We start from the raw sequence: 19,359 nt of genomic DNA on the forward strand, positions 1-19,359 counted from the left end.
ATGTTAATAGAAACACTTTGTGTCAACTGGCTTTTATCGTTTAAGATATGAGCTTATATAACAAACACAAAATTACGCGTTGCGTCGCTAGACTAACAAAACACTAACTTATACCATAGCGACACTTATGTCACATATAAAGAATATATGTGTTGTCAACCTTTTGAATATTATTTGAAACGAGAATGTTATATTACAATTTATGAGTGTGGTAAAAACTAAAGGGCTCATTTTGGCTTCAAGTGGGAGATGATTGCTAACATTTGGTATGCGCTTCTAATTATTAGCTATACTTAATATATAGTAACATAACTCGTTTATCTTATTATTTAAAAATCAAGGAAATCTTAAACTTAATCAAGACAACAAAATATTTGCCAAATTATATAAAAATATGATTAATGAAAAATGATACTTTTCTATTTGTATATTGAACCCACGTGCAACGAAAGGCCTACTTAACTTTATTTGTAACTTTACGCCTTCTTAACGCCTCCACGTATAGGTACCTAATTATAGCTTTAATTTATTCATTTTCGGTAAAGGGAAATTATCTTTATCAATATTCACGATGACGCCTATTTAAGAAAAATTATATAGACCCTTTTGGTTATGAATTTAATCGTTTATATAAGTATACTAAGTTCACGATATATGTAGACTTTTTTGATTTATTGCAAACGGAACAAAGTGTCGAGGGCAAAGTCCACATGCACCAGCCAAGGCTACCTTTATGCTGACGCAGACTTTTTTCGTTGTAAATCATAGGAGCTCATACCCGACAATCATATTAAGCATTTTTTAAATAATTTAATTGAAATAACTGTTAAAGCAATCATGATTTAAAAGTATTTACTTGGTTGCAATAAATACAGTATAATGAAAAAAATATAGCGAGTGCAAGGAGTAACATAATATATATAATGAAACAAAACAAAAGACACATTAATGACGTAATTTCTAAATTATGTTAGGGATACGATTTGCACACAAGTGATGCTTGTACTGTAGAGATTTAAAGAGAGATAGACAAGGAGCCAAGCATATTCAGGAAGTGAATTCCATGGCTTCACAGAACCTTAAAGGATTAGATTATTTTATATAAAAATAATATAACTAATGACATGCATGTATGGAAAATGTTACCACTAAAGAAATATAAAAAATTATAATCTGTGGGCCTGTCCGGAAGCTGTACCCAGGTTTCTCTCTTCCTTCGTTAGAATAATATGCACTGGTTCGGCTTTCGCGTGTCCGTATAGTAAAGTAAGGAATCCAAAAATCGATAGTAACAAGCACATACCAACAACGGTGGTGTGTCCTGGTTTCTTAATTATTGTAATGAGTAAATACGTCCCGTTAAATATGTGTATTTGTGTGTGCAAATCCAACCAGTTATCCTTCTGTCATTACGCCGGAATAGCGACTACCATTTCCGATTCGTTTGTTAAAGTAAAAATCCACAATTTACATCCTTCTTTGTCTGATATCGATTTAACGCAAACGAATTACATTCTATTCAATATAATAAGTATAATATAGAAAGAGAAAGTAATCACTTTCAGAACTTTGATGGGTATTGTAACGATTTCCGATAAATGACCGACCTTTGCCTGACATCTGAGGTATTATTGGGGCACGATCTGCTGACGAATGAGATTATTGATATCGGAATATTATCGAGGTTCGCTTGTTGAAGGTAGTGGAGATTCTATTCTAAGGTCTTTTGTTTTTACTTTAAGTGTCTTAGTAAATTCTAGTATTTTTGAAATGAAACTTCTTTATCGGCGTTGGTCCTTCGATTGAGGCTATCTTTCGGAACTGTATAAAATCCTTTTTGCATATTTTTATATTGATGCCCTGCTCCTGCCGATGGTTATGTCAGTTTATGTTACCAGCTGATAAAGTAGCTTTAATTGGTTATTAAAATTAAGTAGTTTTTGAAGTGAAACTTGTTTATCGGCGTTGGAAAAAAATTACCGTCACATTTTTCGGTGACGCGCCATCTTTTTCTTGTCCCTACCACGGTTGATTCGAAGTCATTAATAACAAAAATATATAATAATGATAGTAATAATTCTATTACAATTAATGAAATTCTGTAATTATCTAAGTAGTAATAAGGTTAAATGAAATAATTGTATTATTTGTGTTCATGTCTATGATAATAAAAGCCTTTTGATTAACTTTAACTTATTTAAATTTATTTAAAAACTTCCTGTAAAGTTCCATAGTAGATCATTTTTCTAAAAATAAGGTCATAAAGAAGTTTCACTTCTTACGTGTGTACACTAGTACACGCACACATTTTTAATATTTTATATAACAGACAAACTGAAGGACCTTCTGATTTTTAGTGATAACGCCGACCATAGACCATGGAGCATGAAGCATGCTGGCCCTCTTTGTCGTCATCCCCAGGAGCCATACGGCACGATTTGGTTCATCGTTCCTTATAAAAAACAGAAATGAAGTGTAACTCCTTGCCCTCTACCGTCTTTGCGTAGTAAAAAAATATATGTTTATTATGGAATATAAGATACACTTTGTATCGCGGACATCGACAAAGAAGACAGAGGGTGTAGGCCGAGAGAAAAAGCCGTCATAAACAATCTCCACACTCATTTAAAGTAGCAAATCATCATAAAAAATGGCAAAGAACATTTAAGATATGGGTTCAGTTAAGCGACCGTTAAATGGGCATATGCTGGACCGACTTTTATTCTCCATATTACACTACTTTAATAAGCCACATTTCACTTAAGATCAGGTGGGGTTGTGGCCAGTTGTCTCTATACAATAAAAATTAAAGTAAAACATTTTTCAATAAATAAGTCAAATATTTCACCGTTTTATAACTAACAGGAAACAAAATTGGTTGTAAAACAATTTTACTTCAATAGTTTTAGAGAAAGGTTTGTTACTAGTTACACACAGGGCAGAATATTACAATAGACCAACCCACGCCTAGGTAAATTTTGATGGAAATATTAATAGGTACACGATGTACTCCTACTATATGCAGGATTTTATATTGAAGGTTTCGCGAAAAAATAAAATGTAATATGCAAATAAATGCGGTTTTAATTGTTGAAAAATAAGTACATTGACATTAAATAATTAGTCTTTAACTTACGACACTAGGTGGCGACTGTGTTATGAGCCCGTTAAGTCAAACGCGCGTTTACAATATTTTATTGTGAATATGAGTCTGTGTATCCTGACTCTAGATGGTCGTACTTCACCCCGTGATGACCCAAGGCGAGGTCTGAGTCTCTTAGGAGAGGTCCTTGCGCTTGTCCGCGAGATAACTCCCATTTCGGTAGAGTTACGCACTTTTTACGCTGACCAATGAATATTGTCGGAAATTTGTGATGAGGAAATTGCTCGTTACTATAAGTAAATAATTTATTCATAACACAGCAAATTTAAAAAAAAATTAAAGATCACTTTTATATCGCGATACACACAATATGTATTTGTAACTAGCCTTTTGAGTGTTTATTTCTCTTTATTAATAAAAAAAACTTTTGTTACTTTCCGTCATATTGAGTTTACGCTGAAAAGAGATACACTGTTGACGATGTGAATAGACTGACTTGTTTTATGAATGTTAGTCTTATTAAAGTTCTCTCAAAGTTTTAAACTGCTAAGGTAAAAATATTCATCTGAAAGTATTCTAATATATGATAAAACTACAACATATTAGATTTACGCAAGTTTACGCTTATTCATCGAAATTCAGTAATTCCGACATGCGCTTCCAATTCGAATAAAACATCCTGGTATCTACAACACTTTCTAAGGTCATTGTGTCGGATTTGATGCAATTTCGATTCCGCACACGAAATTCATGTTAATGGAGTATCTATAACTAGAAACAGGGCGAGTAAAATGTTTAGTGTAAATGTACTTTCTAAGCTAAAACAATTTTATATTCTTTAATGATTTCAATTGCCGTAATTGTTTTGTGATGTTTTGTGATTTGATTAATATATATATTTGTTTATATGCACCATAATTGAGACGTATTTTGCTTTTATATTGATCAAGGTATATAAATAGAAATGTAATATATGCTAGAAACCTTAGAATAATTTCTGTAATACATGACGTTTAACAATAATAAATATTCTATGGATATACCTATGTATGGGATACCATAGCAGTGGAGGCCTTCCTAAGGTTACGAACTTCCAAGTATTTTAAAAAGGAGCGTACTCATTCCACGCAACACATTGACATTGGTGCTCTTGGGTTTTTTAAATGGCATCTTGCTGTTTTTCTTAATGGAAATTGTATTCGTTTTTACACCAAACTCCCTACTACTAAAGAAATATCATTAAATAAATTCAAAGCTATCGTTAAACGTTAATTAATAAATATTTTTTATATAATTTTAACGAATACTTAAATGATCTTAATCCTTGGGATTGATTTGCTCCAGTTCAAACAATTTGTATGACTCAAAACTTAGCGATTAAAGAGTGGCGGAAAGTTTCTTGCCAGTTCTTCTTGCCCGCTCTACGCCCTTGACTTGCGAACTGGTAGTAAATGTAAATTTACAATTAATTTAACTTCTCTTCTGACGTTCATAAGTGTACTTGTTTACCTATATTAATAAAGTTAGTTTGACTTCCACTTTGATTTTGAAAGGCCTTTCCAGATTAGCTCGCGCTATTTTGAATTTCCCGCAACTAGCGCAAGGGCTTCCGAGACTCGGACCGCGGCTTGGCCGTTGCGGGGTGTTCACCCATTGAAGGGAATGACGGAAGCTCACCCGAGTGAACGAAATGCGAAGTAAACGTCCACGCCCTCCCCGATGAAGGCGGTTTTTTACCTTTATCGGATTTTGACGGTGGTCATGGGCAGCGTTATCTGCCATTTATATCTGTCCGTTGGCCTCGTTTGTCCTGTCTTAAAGAAATGTAAATGTATATCCGAATTTGCGGTCTATATAAACGACTTAAGAGTTATATATTTGGATATATTGATTCAATTAATAGTTTGTTTTGTGAATAAATGTATTACGTAGTTCTGTTTTCTGATGGGCGTCAATTATAGTAATTGCTCAAGAAAGTTTTGTCGGTGCGGGCGTGCGTTGCTTGGTAGCGGTAATAAATTAGGGTATTATTTGATTGCATAACGGATTTGTTAGACAAATATTTGTTTGTACGGGAAATGAATTAATTTAAGTCGATTCTTAAACAAGAAGTGAGAAGGTCATATACGGTAGTTTAGTATATAATATCACACTTCTGTTATTTTTGCATAGATCATATTTATTCCCCCGTCGTGTGGAATTTTCTGAACTGCTGCCGTGCTGTTATTAATTATATAGGTATAATAATTAGTAGGACGTTAACGTAACAATTAAAAATATACTATTGATAAGTTTACCTTTTGATATACCTTTCCACAATTTTATATTCATAAGTTAATTGTTTTAGTTTAATTTCTGTATTGTATTTGCGTCTGGGTTGTCTAAAGAAACTGCTTTTAGGGAAGAAATTTACGGCCTAAGACGTCTTTTATGTCTGTTTTCTTGTGATGTAGATTCAGTGTTTATTTATTTGATTATACTTCGTTATAGAAAAATAAATAATATGATTCTTAATAGTTAAAAGGAATGCAACGGGTGGCCTTATCGCTAACAAGCGATCTCCAGGCAATCTTAGTAAGGAAAAAAACGATAACCAAATCTTATAAACATATTATAATTTGTTACATTCTATAGAATCACCAACCTTAATTTAAAATAATACAAAAAATAATTAATAAAATTTAATAAAGTGTTATTATTATGAAGTAATGCTTAAGTGAAATGGCCATACCACCGTAATACGTCGTTTGTAAAATGTTACGATGCCGGACGGGGATTGAATTACGCGTTATTGTTAATATTATTTTTTACTTTCCAGTACTTTACACCACATAATGGTAAGTTTTAGATTTAAAGAGTCGCTGGAGTTGGTCTCGAAATGTTTTACTATTGGAAACAGAAATGTTACGGCGTGTTGCATGGGGGGGGGGGGGTCAAGAATCTCCAAAAATTGCGTGACGTAATACTTGAACGTTAAAACGAATGTGCAATTTCCTTAAATATAGTACCGTACAGCAATCAATAATGTTGAGGTATACCAAACATATGGCATTAAAATATTCATTCAATAGGCATTATATATTCTACCTTCCGCTAAGTGATGTACTGTTATGACGCTTAGATCAGCCAATCAATGTGTACAGTTAGGTTATGATTAAATGCAATTACGTAGCTATAAATACCGTTAATTCTAACCCTGTGGTTAATTTGATGAGGCTGTGACGATGCTGCATCAATGCGAAAGAATATTGTAGATCTGAAGAGTTGCTTGGGTTAATGTGCCTCGTTTTAACCTTACGAGCCGTATCAATTCAAAATTTCATCATGATCATCTTGATCGTTGGAAGTGATAGATAAGACTCGATTCAAGTGAGAGTATACTCAAAGAGAGAGGGAGCTCCGGCCTACTATGACTGCGCTGTTTGGGCGTATTATTCTATAAAAAAATGTTTGGGTGGGTTAATTCGCGTGGTAATTTGAGAAACTAGTTTTCTTTCTTTGTTTTCTTCTATTATGAGTTAATCTAATCTCTTACATCTCTCCGTCTAATTATGAAAACTGCTTTAAATTTTGGTGCTTGGTTTTAAAGTCACATCGCAGTTTGATAGTATGTAGATGGGATAATTGGAAGGCCTAAATAAATTGAATTCATTGAAACCGTTATGTGTAAACAAGTCAGTTCTATTCACTCACTCACTCCGCTGTCTCCGCGACCCAAAAAGTGTGTTGCCGTCCACAATAAGAATCTTCCAGCGTTCTATGTCTTGTGACACCTTCCGCCAACCTGCCAGTTGCTGGCTTTCAGCTCCGACTCAGGCCGGCCAGCTTAGGTGACCCATACGCTCAAGAAGCTTTAGCCAACAACAACGGGTCCGGCTACCCACTCAATGCCGGAGTTTATTGGTTCCGATATCCGACTTCAGTGGGCAGCTGGTTCCAGCTGCGCGGCGAAACTGCCTTAAGAAGCTCTTAGTTGTAGAACGACGGAAGCCGTATTCTGCCTCGACGTCCGATGATGAAACTCAGCTGCGACGATCCGAACTTCTCTTCTGAACTCTCCATGGTATTTATATTACCAATACGAATCCTACTTTTATAAAATATTATTACATTATATTTTTAAAATGTCATCGTTGAGGGGTTTCATTGTTTACCCTTTTCACGTCTGACTTTTACAGTTTGTTGCGAAGTCGTAAACTAGTTTCTATCAACAATGATTAATGGTTTCTATATTATAGGCGATGATTATTTGGCACATCATTGAATCAATTCGGTTATTTATGCCGTGTCAAGTGGGATGACGGTATGTGATCCGAATTGCTTGGGCATCAGTTATTGACTTGGATGTCTTGGATGATATAGAATTGTTTTGGTTATATTAGGAGATGCTTGAATCTTTAATTAACTAACAAAGGCTTTTAATAATCAACTTTATTTGGCGTATGGACATTTAATATACGCACTGTATGTTCATAGTTAAGGTAAGAAACATATGTTTTTTTTATATGATAAATAAAATTCTTTTATTACGTTATATACATGTTATACTGTATTATATATAGTTGTTCTTATTCTGTATTATATACAGTGGTCAGTGGAAAAATAGTACATCAATAGAGACTGTTAGACACTTTTTTTATGTTAAAAATCTTTATTTGTTCAATTACGATAGTTTTAAATTACTTATAAGTCATAAGTTAGGCTAGACGTTATGTTAAATGATGTACTTGTGCAGAGATGTTTTATTAAAATATAAATAAAGTTGTAACAGGTTTATTAGGTACGTGTTTACCGGGACGAAAATGGACATGATGATTTTTTTTTGGTTTTGTAATTGTAGTAATGCACTTTATTCATAAATAAATAAAATAATAAATCAATGGCGCTACAACCTTTTTAGGTCTGGGCTTCATATTTCTGTATCTGTTTCATGATCGTTTGTGAATTGAATAGGCAACTAGGTGATCAGCCGTCTGTGCCTGACACACACTGTCTTCTTTTTGGGTCTAAGGCAAGCCGGTTTCCTCACGATGTTTTCTTTCGAGCTAATGTTAAATGCGCACATAGAAAGAAAATCCATCCACTAGGCCAACACTGCTCTGCACTTTATCCATAGTATTTACTTTTTATTATTCCTTACTATGGTTGTCTGGTCTTCTTAGCGATAAGGCATTTCCTCCTTAATTTATGTTATCAAATTGTCTGATATAAATAAAAAAAAATTTACATCTATCATTGTAAATATTGTAAACCGAAATTTCGAGTTCCCAAACGTCTTGGTAATTAAAAATGTCCCTTCAAAAAACTAATGAAGACAAGAGCCAATCACAACGCAATCAAAGTCAAGGGGCGACCAAAATAGACACCATATTGAGGGTGCTTCAAAAATTCAATTTATAAATCATTGACCTGGATGCATTGGGTATGGGCAAATAGGATCGGACGCAAATGAGATTCCGTGGGTAGGTGTGACGCAGGCGTAATGACGAAGGCTATGGGTGTTGTTGTGTATGTGGGTAGTATTAACATAGTATAGTTTTCAAATATAATTTTTGTTGAAGCATGAATTACGAAACGGAAAGTGCATACTTGCTGGAGATTATGAGACAGTACGTGCCGGACAATTATCACCGCTGCTCGAAACAACCACTTAGATGTGTATTCGACTCGCACTGTCCAGCGCCATGATCACGAAAGAGATACCGAAATCTGAGGCACAGACCTGAAAGCTGTAGCGCCACTCTTTGTTGTTATTTAAACTACAAATATATATATATATATATATATATATATATATATACATATATATATTTATATTATTTACACTTTATATTATTATTATTTTATTATTTATTTATTTATTTGTATAAATAAATTATCACGGCATCACGCGTGAATGCCTGGACCGATTTCGCTAATTCTTGTTTTGTTGTGTTTGTTATTGTCAGGAGAAGGGTCTTATGAAAACAATATGAAAATTAAAAAAATATAACCTTATGGCGTTTGACATATCATTGACAGAATGCGTGCTGCAAATATCGTCAAAGAGGATGTAAGACAACTGAATACCGTTAAAAACATATGCTTCGATCGGAGTTATTATATTGATAAAATACATATAAAATAATTTCAGTCGCTAATTGTTTGTGGCATTCATCTTGAAAATACATGTTTTGCACATGGCCAGTTATATGTCGCCTGTTCCGTGTCGGAATACTAACAAAACTATTTATATACGCGCCAGAAAAACAAACAAAGAATGTTGTATATCATAAAGCATTTTTAGTTAATTATACCAATTCGAAATCAATATTCATAGTTAATACAGGACAATGTCTGTCGAGTCAGCTAGTTTAAATATAACTTCTGTAACGCATATCAACGCGAATCACAGCCTAATAATAATTTTTTTTTTTTTTTATTGAACAGGATGCATTCGAATGGGATGTTCATCTGATATCAAATGACACCGTGGACACTCAATGTCAGAGCGCTCGTGATTGCGTTGCAGGTCTTTTGAAATTTGTTACGCTCTTTTTTTGATGGACCCTAAGTGAATTGGTTCAAAAATCCTTAAGTAGGTAGCTCTAACGCTCAGTTGTGAAACGAAATCTTTTATTAAGATTACTAACAGTTGTAATAGCTTAATATACTAAATAACATACATTCTAATTTGTTCAGAATTCAATAAAAAATATATACGTCTAGAAAGATCTAACAAATTGTCTCAGGGAACAAGAGCACCGTTATATAGTTCCTGGGTATACTCCAATGTTTTAGTTCCCAAGTTCGTAAGAGTAATCTCTATATTAATTTAATATTATTATTTTGACATTTGAGGTAACCTCAACTCTTATCAGTTGTTACCTTCTCCATTGACCAACTCTGTTTCTACTTAAACATTCCAATCCTTTATACAAACATGGTAATCTCAAGATAGGGCAATCTGGAGGAAATCATAATCTGTCACGGCCATCGCTGACACATGTCTCTGGACGATTCTTCACGGAGCATTATCGCTAGTTTCCCAGGGGAATGTTTACATTTCACCCGCAGTGGTATTGTAAAATACAATAAATTATTGGTAGTCTACCAATTAGACTTAGGGGTCCATGAAGAAAAGAGGCCAGCAATTATTAATAGGCCAGCAACGCACTTGCGAGCCCTCTGGAATTGTGTGGAGGTATCGCTTAACATCAGGATAGACTTCTAGAAGATTGGATATGCTAAAAGCTTTTATATTTCAGTGAGACTTAAATAAACAGAAATAAATTATATTTCGTAACAATAATTCCTCGAATCTTTTGAAGGGCTTTTCTCTGAAAGTAAGCAATATAAGAGGTACTGTTGCTAGGGGCTTAGTAATTTCGTTGTGAACGAAAAGATACTCTCTGTTGTTGGCATAAAGCACATTATTCGGTAAAAGCCCGAAGGGTACGACTTTGATGACAGCGATAGCGGGGTTTTTATCAGTCTTTTGTACTGTAGACATTAATGTATTCAGTGTTATTAAATTTGTTTACTAATATTAAATTGATATAATAATAGGCCCTGGTGGCTAACAGAAGCTGTATGTAACTACTGTACTTGCTAGCGCGTTTTAGGATTAAAGTAAAAAAAATAGTGACACTACAACCTTTTAGGAGCCTCAGATTTCTTTATCTGTTTCATGATCGTTTGTCAATCTAATAGACAAGTATATCAGACTCCTGTGCCTGACACACGCCGGTGACTTTTTGGTTCTAAGGCAAGCCAGTTTCTTCACTGTTTGAGCAAATGTTAAATCACACATAGAAATAAAGTCCATTAGTGCACAGCCGGGGATCGAATCTACAAACTCAGGGATAAGGGTCGCACGCTGAGGCCACTAAGCCAACACTGCCTTTCGGGTTATTGTCATCGACAGACACAGATGTAGGTACAAGAGCTTACATTTTAATGTATTACTTATTTGTTATATCATATAATATCAATTCGCTTCCGCCATTATTAGGACCCGACCCTCAAGGATTTGCCCTTGACAGCAATTTGTATGTCAATAAACGAGACATGAATCGGAGTCAAAATATATTGCGTACACATAATTACTTGATATTGATACTGGGAATCAATTTGACCTGTTCGGGCAATTGATTTTAATATCTTGGTAGTGCTGAGTTAAACGGTTATATTTCGGTAATGATTGGTTTTTTGTGTGTGAAAAATAAAACTGTTTATGATCGTAAAATAATAATAATATATGTTTATTATGGAACATAAGATACAAGTATCACTTATTCCACGTCATTAAATTTGAATAGGTAGACATCCCTACTCATCGGCAAAGAATACAGAGGTGTAGGCCGAGAGAAAAAGCCAGCGTAAAAAAATCTCGGTACTCCTTTAAATATTACGCTTTTAATCAAATCATCAAAAAACACTTATTTTAAAACAAATATCGCAAATTAATTAGGAGTAGCCTGTCCAGCACTAGTCCCAGGCCCTTTTATCAACTAGATAATTGTTTAGCTTTGTAGTAAGCCTTTTACACAGCTTTTCTTTAATACATTTCCTAAATTTATTAAAAGGCAGAGATAAAAGAGCCTCTGGAATTTTATTAAAGAAGAGTATCCCTTTTCCCAAATAAGAATTACTAAGTTTAGATAGTCTAATATCATAGGTTTGCCCGGCAATGTAAAATTGATTTACCGTGTTTGTGTTTCTACGGTCATGTGAAACTGTTCTGAAGTCAATCACGTAAATAATTTGTTTGTATTGATTATAAATGTTCTTTGCCTATTTTTGTGCGACCATGTCTCTCACTAACTGTGATTTCTTTTAAGTACTCGAAACGCCAACTTAAAATCCGCTAGTTGGATTTAATTAAGCAACGACAATCTTTAATCTCATTTTAATTCTTTTTATATTTGGGTTTGTTTCATCTCGAATCCGTTAAAATGTTTTTTATTTGATTGATCTAATACATCGCTGGCTCTGAGACTCAAAATGATTCTTGGTTTCCGAAAGGAACGTACTGCTCCCTGAATGATTATGAATTCATATCGTTAATATAATTCAAAGATAATATCCGCTCAACGAACGTGATGTCTCAATAGTGGAGTCCTTCCGATCTATTTTAGATTGTCCCTGTTTTGTTTTTGTATTACGGTTGAGGTGTGGAGTGATGTTGCCGGTTTCTGAAGTTTTTAGATGGGCTATCAAATGGGTTATGACTTTTGTGATAAATGCGGTTCAAATATAAGAGTTTCTGATTGTAGAATTGTAGTAATTACATGAGTTTTTACTGAAACACAACTCACCATAGAACTGTATGTGAGATGACTAAAACGTTACCATAATCGAGAGCTAGAAGACCATCAGTAGCTCTAGGCACCAGATAAGTAGATGCTTCCAATGGGAAGCCGCTCCACATGTCAGCACCACAGCACAGATTCGCTCGTAGCCTTATGGCTATTTGCAAATACCCGCAGAAAAAATACAAGATTACATCGAACCCTACGTACCACCTTCAGCTATATTTCATTACATTATTAACTCGACGTGTCGTAAACGAAAGAGCCAATGAAATTAAAAATATTTGGTTTCGTTAAGTTACTTAACTTTAGTTCGATAGAAACGACTCCTAATTTAAACATTATTGGCTTCAGTATTTCTTCTTTCTATGTGCGCATTTAACATTTGCTCAAACGGTGAAGGAAAACATCGTGAGGAAAGCGGCTTACCTTAGACCCAAAGCCGACGGCGTGCGTCAGGCACAGAAGGCTGAAATCGGAGGCCCAAAGCGAAAAAGGTTGTAGCCCCACTAGATGATTTTTAATTAATTTAATTACTAATTTTAACTTTTGAATTCTGTGTTAAACTGCTATATCAAAAAACAGTGGCGCTACAATCTTTTAGGTCTAGGGTTTAAATTTATTTAACTGTTCCGTGATGATTTCTAATAGGCAAGTAGGTGAGCAGCCTTCAGTACCTGACACACGCCGTCGACTTTGGGTCTAAGGCTGGTTTCCTCACGTTGTTTTTCTTCACCGTAAGTGTCTTAAGCACTTACAACAACCATTGCACAGCCGTGATGCGAATTCGATTCTCGTGGTTGTGAGGAATGCTCAAGCCGCTACGCCAAAACTGGTCTGAAATTATCAAACAATCTCTAAAATAGGTTAAGTAATGATTGATACTACGAAGATTCAGTTCCTGATATTGCGTACTATAAAATACATCAAAGTTTGTTTATCAAAGAACGTAAATAAGATTTATTCTGTGGAACTGAGAAGTTGCATCAATCATCAATACATTTTTATTTAATTTTTGTTACACATATACATATTATGTTTATTTTATGTAACTAGAGGTAAACGGGCTGAAGGCTCACCTGATGTTCAGTTATACCGCCGCCCATGGACACTCGGATTGCCGCAAGGCAAATGCGGTGCCATTGAATTGGTATGCGATTTTCTTGGAGGTCCCTTAGTCGAAGCGGTTTGAAAATACATCAGTAGGCAGTTGGTTCCACGTAGTGGTGGTGCACGACAAAACTGCCTTAAGAAACGCTCAGGGGTGGAACGTCGAGGTGATACGGATAGTATTTTGTACGATAAAAGAGCTGTTGTAATAAAATTAATTTGGATTAGCAATAAAGTAAATCGGATCAAACAGGACGAAATATGTAAATATAGAAAATGGTTGAAACTATATAACTCTCCAATTGGAGTCTATCGATATGAAAGTTGTTTAGTCAGGAATCAAACCTATGGAAGCCCGCTTATATGCTCTATATATAGAGTATATGCTACAATGTCTTCAACAGACCAAATACTTCATTCACCATTGAAGCCTTATAAAGGGTCGTGCACTCGTGTCCTGACTTGGGCAAGCTGTCAGCTCGTTCGAGCGTCATATCTGCGTACACAATTTACACTTAACGATGTACGACACGACTAATATATGGCTACGAAGATCCTACATTTATTTGGTCTATTTAATATCTAGAAACATGGCCAAAGATAGATTCTTACGAATGACGTAGCAAAAGCATATACATCTTATCAGTTCAAACACAAACTCAAAAACACTTTATTCATATAGTAACCAAGTACACTTATGAACATCAGCAGAAAAGGTAATGGATTAAAACGTGCTGAAATAGCTCTACTGAATCAATAATTCTGTTTTTTTTAATGGGTGAAGTGAATTTTAGTGAATTTATTTAGTACTAATTAACGTGTCGAGTTATTTTCACACCTAGGAAGTGTTTTTTTTAAATTTTTCATCGTTATTATAGTTCTCGCTAGCAAGATTCAAGGTTGCCAAACTGTTTAACAATCAATTTACCATGAACAACTTAAGAACCATAATAGAAACCAATTAATTTCAGTACAAAATTCACTATTTGCCTATAATATTTAATCATTTTTTTTACAGTAAGTCTTAAGCGAAAAAAGGCCAAAGGGGAAAGTAAATAGTAATTAAATTGAAAATATTTTATTTACATAATGCTAATGAGAAGTTCATTATTTTCAATTTCATCGCAATTTTAACTCGATGTATTCTGATCGATATGTAAGGTGGAAATGCATTTGCGTATTCTCACGAAAGTAGTAGGGGTGGTGAGACTTGACCTACACCAGAATCTCGGCTGGATGAGCAAGACCCACTGAAACAACAACCGCGTTAGAGGCTCTGGGGTCACTCTCGCTTTCTAGAGCAGCAGCAGAATTTTTATTGAACTGTTGTTACTATAATATTAATTGTACCTAATAATAATCCAGGGATTTATTAGCCTAATATTGTTTTCTTTTTAATTATTTTTTTATAGATAAGATCAGCCTGCTTTGACTGAAATCAAGTCAATATTCTTGTCCAAACAATCCAACCACGTATATCGTATCCGTCTTCTTATCCGGTACACTCTTGACAGAGCGTTCGTGATCGCTATGTACTAGTATTAAAAGGGGCAGATGTGATGCGCTTCACGATGTTTCGCCATCGTTGCCTATTAGAGGTCATCCTGCTACACTCATTGAGTGAACCTCCTACGGCAGACTTGATCCGGTCAGTCCAACGCGTAGGTGACCTGCCGCGCGGTCCAGTGACTCTCACCTTCCTCTGGACGACAAGGCGGTCTATGCACTGAATATCGTATCCGTAGGTTGTAAAAACTACAGGTTAATGAACCGAACGGCGGTGTTAGGGAAACGGCAGGCGTTTTCTGACGGTCACCAAACTACCTTGTTACTATAACGACCGTTATGGTTTAAGAGGGCTAATGATCACGCTTGTATTTGTCCTATTTTGTTTCAATTTAATCATAAAAGCGGCTAATAAGCTAATGAGCGGTCAAACTAGTATGTCAATTGTCATTATAATACGTTATTGAACAGCTGTCATACAGAAATTAAATTTTAAAACAGATTAATTTAATAATAATGTCATTGAATTTGACATTTTACACGAAGTCTTAACAATGTACCGTAAGCATATCTGACTAGGAAAGACTAAATTAACTGGAATAAAAACTAAAATATTTTTTGGAAACCTGATGATTCGTGATGCAATCTGTTTAAAAAATTAACTATAAGGTATTATGGAGTGAAATAACTTATAAAAAATTACACGTCTGCTGCTGCTTCGTTCAGTGTCACGTGGCATTCGCATGTATTATCCTGATACTATTGAATTTTAATGAAGTTTTTTATCTGTGTATTTGTTTAATTTAAGAATGATTAACACGTCAAAAACTTGACAGGATAGTCACAGGGACTGGTGTCGCCATCTTGACTAGAGATGCTTTAAATTTGACGTTTTCAATACTTTGAAAATAACAATTTGTTTTTTAATCTCCTCAAATTAAATAAAAAATACTTGTTTTAATAAATGCATTTTTTGTCATGTGCTTAAAAGGTACCTGATTTTTAAATTCAACTAATTCACATTCACTTACAACAGCAATAAAACTTTTCTGCGTAATCACCTAATTGCCACTGTTCTACAATACTAGAGGTCAGTAGTTATTCTCATACATTAGAACAGTACAGGTCGTATAACGGGACCTTTTAATATATGTTTTATATTTTGTCTAAAGTAAATCTATATGTTAGAAACTGTTCAAGACTGAATCGACTCATATACACATTTTTTTAAATTAATAACTCCATAGTGTCCAGGGACTTTATTCTTTTTTATCTGAAATAAAAACAAGATACATCTCATTAATTTCACTAGTTCGCGAATGGCGGGCTACGCGTCGCGAAATTCGGCCTAGCTGCATCGGTAATATATTTATTTACAATCGTTGTCTAATATTTATTTAATAAAATTTAACTAAACTGTTTTAGGCTTCCGGGAAGTGTAATTAGTTCACCCTCTTCGACTTCTTTTAAAAAAAGGTTGGATAGCTTCTCCAAATACCCAAATACGCGCGTATCAGCTTATTATGTTGCTAGTTTTTATACACATAATAGTAATAATATAGATCGTGAATTTTGTATTTTGGAAGTCTTAACTTGTAAAACGAACCAATCTCACAACGCAGTTTTTCTACCGTAATAATTTATGAGATGTATACCTGTACCTACCTATTACCATGTAATACCTAATTTATTTATTCAGTCCCTATTTAACGGACCTTCTGCCTTAAGTTATTACGTAATTATCTAACCTAACGACATCTTATAGTGAACATATCAAAATGACATGACTGCTTCATTTATACATTAAACACGAATTGTTTAATAAATTTGAAGCTTTTATGTCTAATTTAAAATTATGTAAAATAATTATAACTTTTTATTATACAAATAGCTTTAATCCGGCTAAAAATTGTTTTCTTTCAATGTGTAAAAGCTATGTTAACCAAAGACAATACTAAGCTTTCTATGTCTTCTAGAAGTGCCTTAAAGGCCGATTCACATATATCAGTGAAGCTGTGGCTTCCGACACAGTATCGGCACAATAACGAATATTTCGCGCTGTGCTGGTACTATGTCGGAACTGTTGCTTCATTGATATATGTGAATCGGCCTTAAAGGGTTTTGATGATTGGTCAGTCAGTGAGTGACAAATTAAGGCACTTTGACTAGTAATTAAACTGCTGGATTACATTGAATGAAATTTGAAATATACCGTGTCTATACAAAGGCTGCTTGGCAACTAAACTGACCAGAATTCAGGCTTCGAATTTGATCCACAACGAAGTTATAGGATGGTACAGCCGTGCCGCTTTCTCCCCCCCGTCAACTGCAGTACTTTCTTAAAAACGTGTTTCAATAACTAAACTAACAAACTTTTTCATACATGAACTTCTATTAAGGAGAACTGTTAAGGCAATGTTTCAGTATATCACATTCCTCGACATTTTCGGTGTTATTGTTGTGTACAAATGGCCCCGCTTCCGCAGTGGTCGTGTCGGATGCGTAGACAAATTGACGCCGTCCGTCTGTTATTTACATTGTACCGTTTTATAGTGTATTGGAGTTAAAAAATAGATTTTCATTGTATATGTGGCGTACACAGTAATCTATGGTCACAGGCTGCATTGATTTTTTATGTCTGTTATTAACACTTCGTTTCGTTAAAAGTACATATAATATCAATTAGGACTGACTTATCGGGAACAAGCGGTCTCAAATACTAAGGTTTACCTATATATATTATTTTTGGGTTACAATATAAGGCGATAATTAGAAAAAAACGACCCTAACAATAGAAATATCTAAAATGTTAGAAATTTAATCTCATCATTTTCCCTAACGTGTTAAAAGAAGTATAACTTAAAAAGGGGTTTACGATGTATTACTTGATTAAATTTAGCGCAGAGCTCGTGTTAGAACGCTCAATCGCTGGGATAAATCTACAGTTCGTAATGTTATTTTTCTCTTTTACAGAACAGCGCACCTATGTGGGAGGAATTTATATCGAAAGCTACGAAATTACATTCGGCATTGAAGTAAGTGTTATTTGTATTTATTTAATTTAGGAGTTGTTCTACAACATTTACAGTTGTTTAATAAAATATAAGACGAAAAGTATAACACCGTCTGGTGTTATTTTTATAGTAGTTTGTATTAACATAGTTTTAAAACACAGCAGGGAGTTTTTCAGCGTGCAACTCGTATTCCTACGGTCGTAGGATGGACCCCGTCTTTTCACCAATGGACTTTCTATGTTCCCATCTGTCACTCGCTCGTACGGCTAAGAAAAACTTGTGTAAAAACCGGCATGCCTCATTCGAATCGATGTGTCAGGAGCCAGTGTTAAATGCCCATATAGACAGAAAGTCCTTTGGTTCACGGGCAGCCGGAGTTCGAACCTATGATCTCATGGATGGAAGTAGCACGCTGAGACCAACACTTCTCTAGCGAACTAAGGCGGACTATTTATACGTTAAAGACATCACAATCTAAAGTAATAATAAATTATCATATCGTATCACGTCGACGTCCGTCGTTAGCCAGCTGCCCTCTGAAGTATTTCCGAACCAAGCCAATTCACCTCTTGTAAGTGTCCATGGGTGGCGGCATACCTTAACGTCAGGTGTGCCGCCTGTCCGTTTGCCTCATATTACATAAAAAACCACTGTGTGGATGATTCTCTAGAGGCTCTGTATATTTACACATATTAATATGCCTATCGTATTTGCTTACACGATATAGTATATCGCCTGATGAAATTATATAATTTGTATGAACGAGACTTTGCTCACAAAACGACCAGGCGCAATTTTATTGAAAATGTTTTTTTACAATATTTCTTATATAGAATTTTTTTATTATTTTACGGAGTGAAATGTTGGGCTAAATACCAAAATACAGGTCTTAAAACAGGTGTTATCCTTTTAAGTACTGTAAACCCACTTATAACACGGTATTCTTATCACGCATTTTCATGTTGCGTGATTTCAGCATAACACGGCTTTTAATCCATATTACGCGGGGATTGCAAACGTTTATATTTCTGTACTGTAACATTTAACATGATATGTATGGATATATTTCGTTCACAACCTAGTATTTTTCTTAATTTTGCATTTAAATCCTTTATAGCGAGATAAATTATTTGTACATAACCGGTTTTGGGGACATACAAGCGCGTTATGCGAGAATACTCCTACAACGCGTTTCCTATAACTCGGAACATCTTCGCGCTATAGGAGGTATTACCGTACTTTTAGTCACATTCGCTCTGGCAATTATGTTTCTTCATCATGTTTCGGGTTTAATTTTCTAATGTCTTAAGCTAAAATGAATAACGAAGGAGTA

At 34.7% G+C, this 19,359-nt stretch overlaps 1 protein-coding gene across 3 annotated transcripts in view; it reads left to right on the forward strand.

Annotated features, from left to right (window-relative positions):
- Nucleotides 1-19,359, forward strand: part of LOC123710647 (protein MTSS 2) — a 141,518-nt gene that overhangs the window by 46,976 nt on the left and 75,183 nt on the right. For all 3 annotated transcript variants that reach the window (XM_045662679.1, XM_045662681.1, XM_045662680.1), the window contains exon 2: nucleotides 17,986-18,047. In XM_045662679.1, coding sequence (XP_045518635.1) covers nucleotides 17,986-18,047 — 62 coding nt within the window. The remainder of the gene's footprint in view (nucleotides 1-17,985; nucleotides 18,048-19,359) is intronic.

This window comes from Pieris brassicae, chromosome 6, assembly GCF_905147105.1.
Source record: "Pieris brassicae chromosome 6, ilPieBrab1.1, whole genome shotgun sequence".
NCBI lineage: Eukaryota > Metazoa > Arthropoda > Insecta > Lepidoptera > Pieridae > Pieris > Pieris brassicae.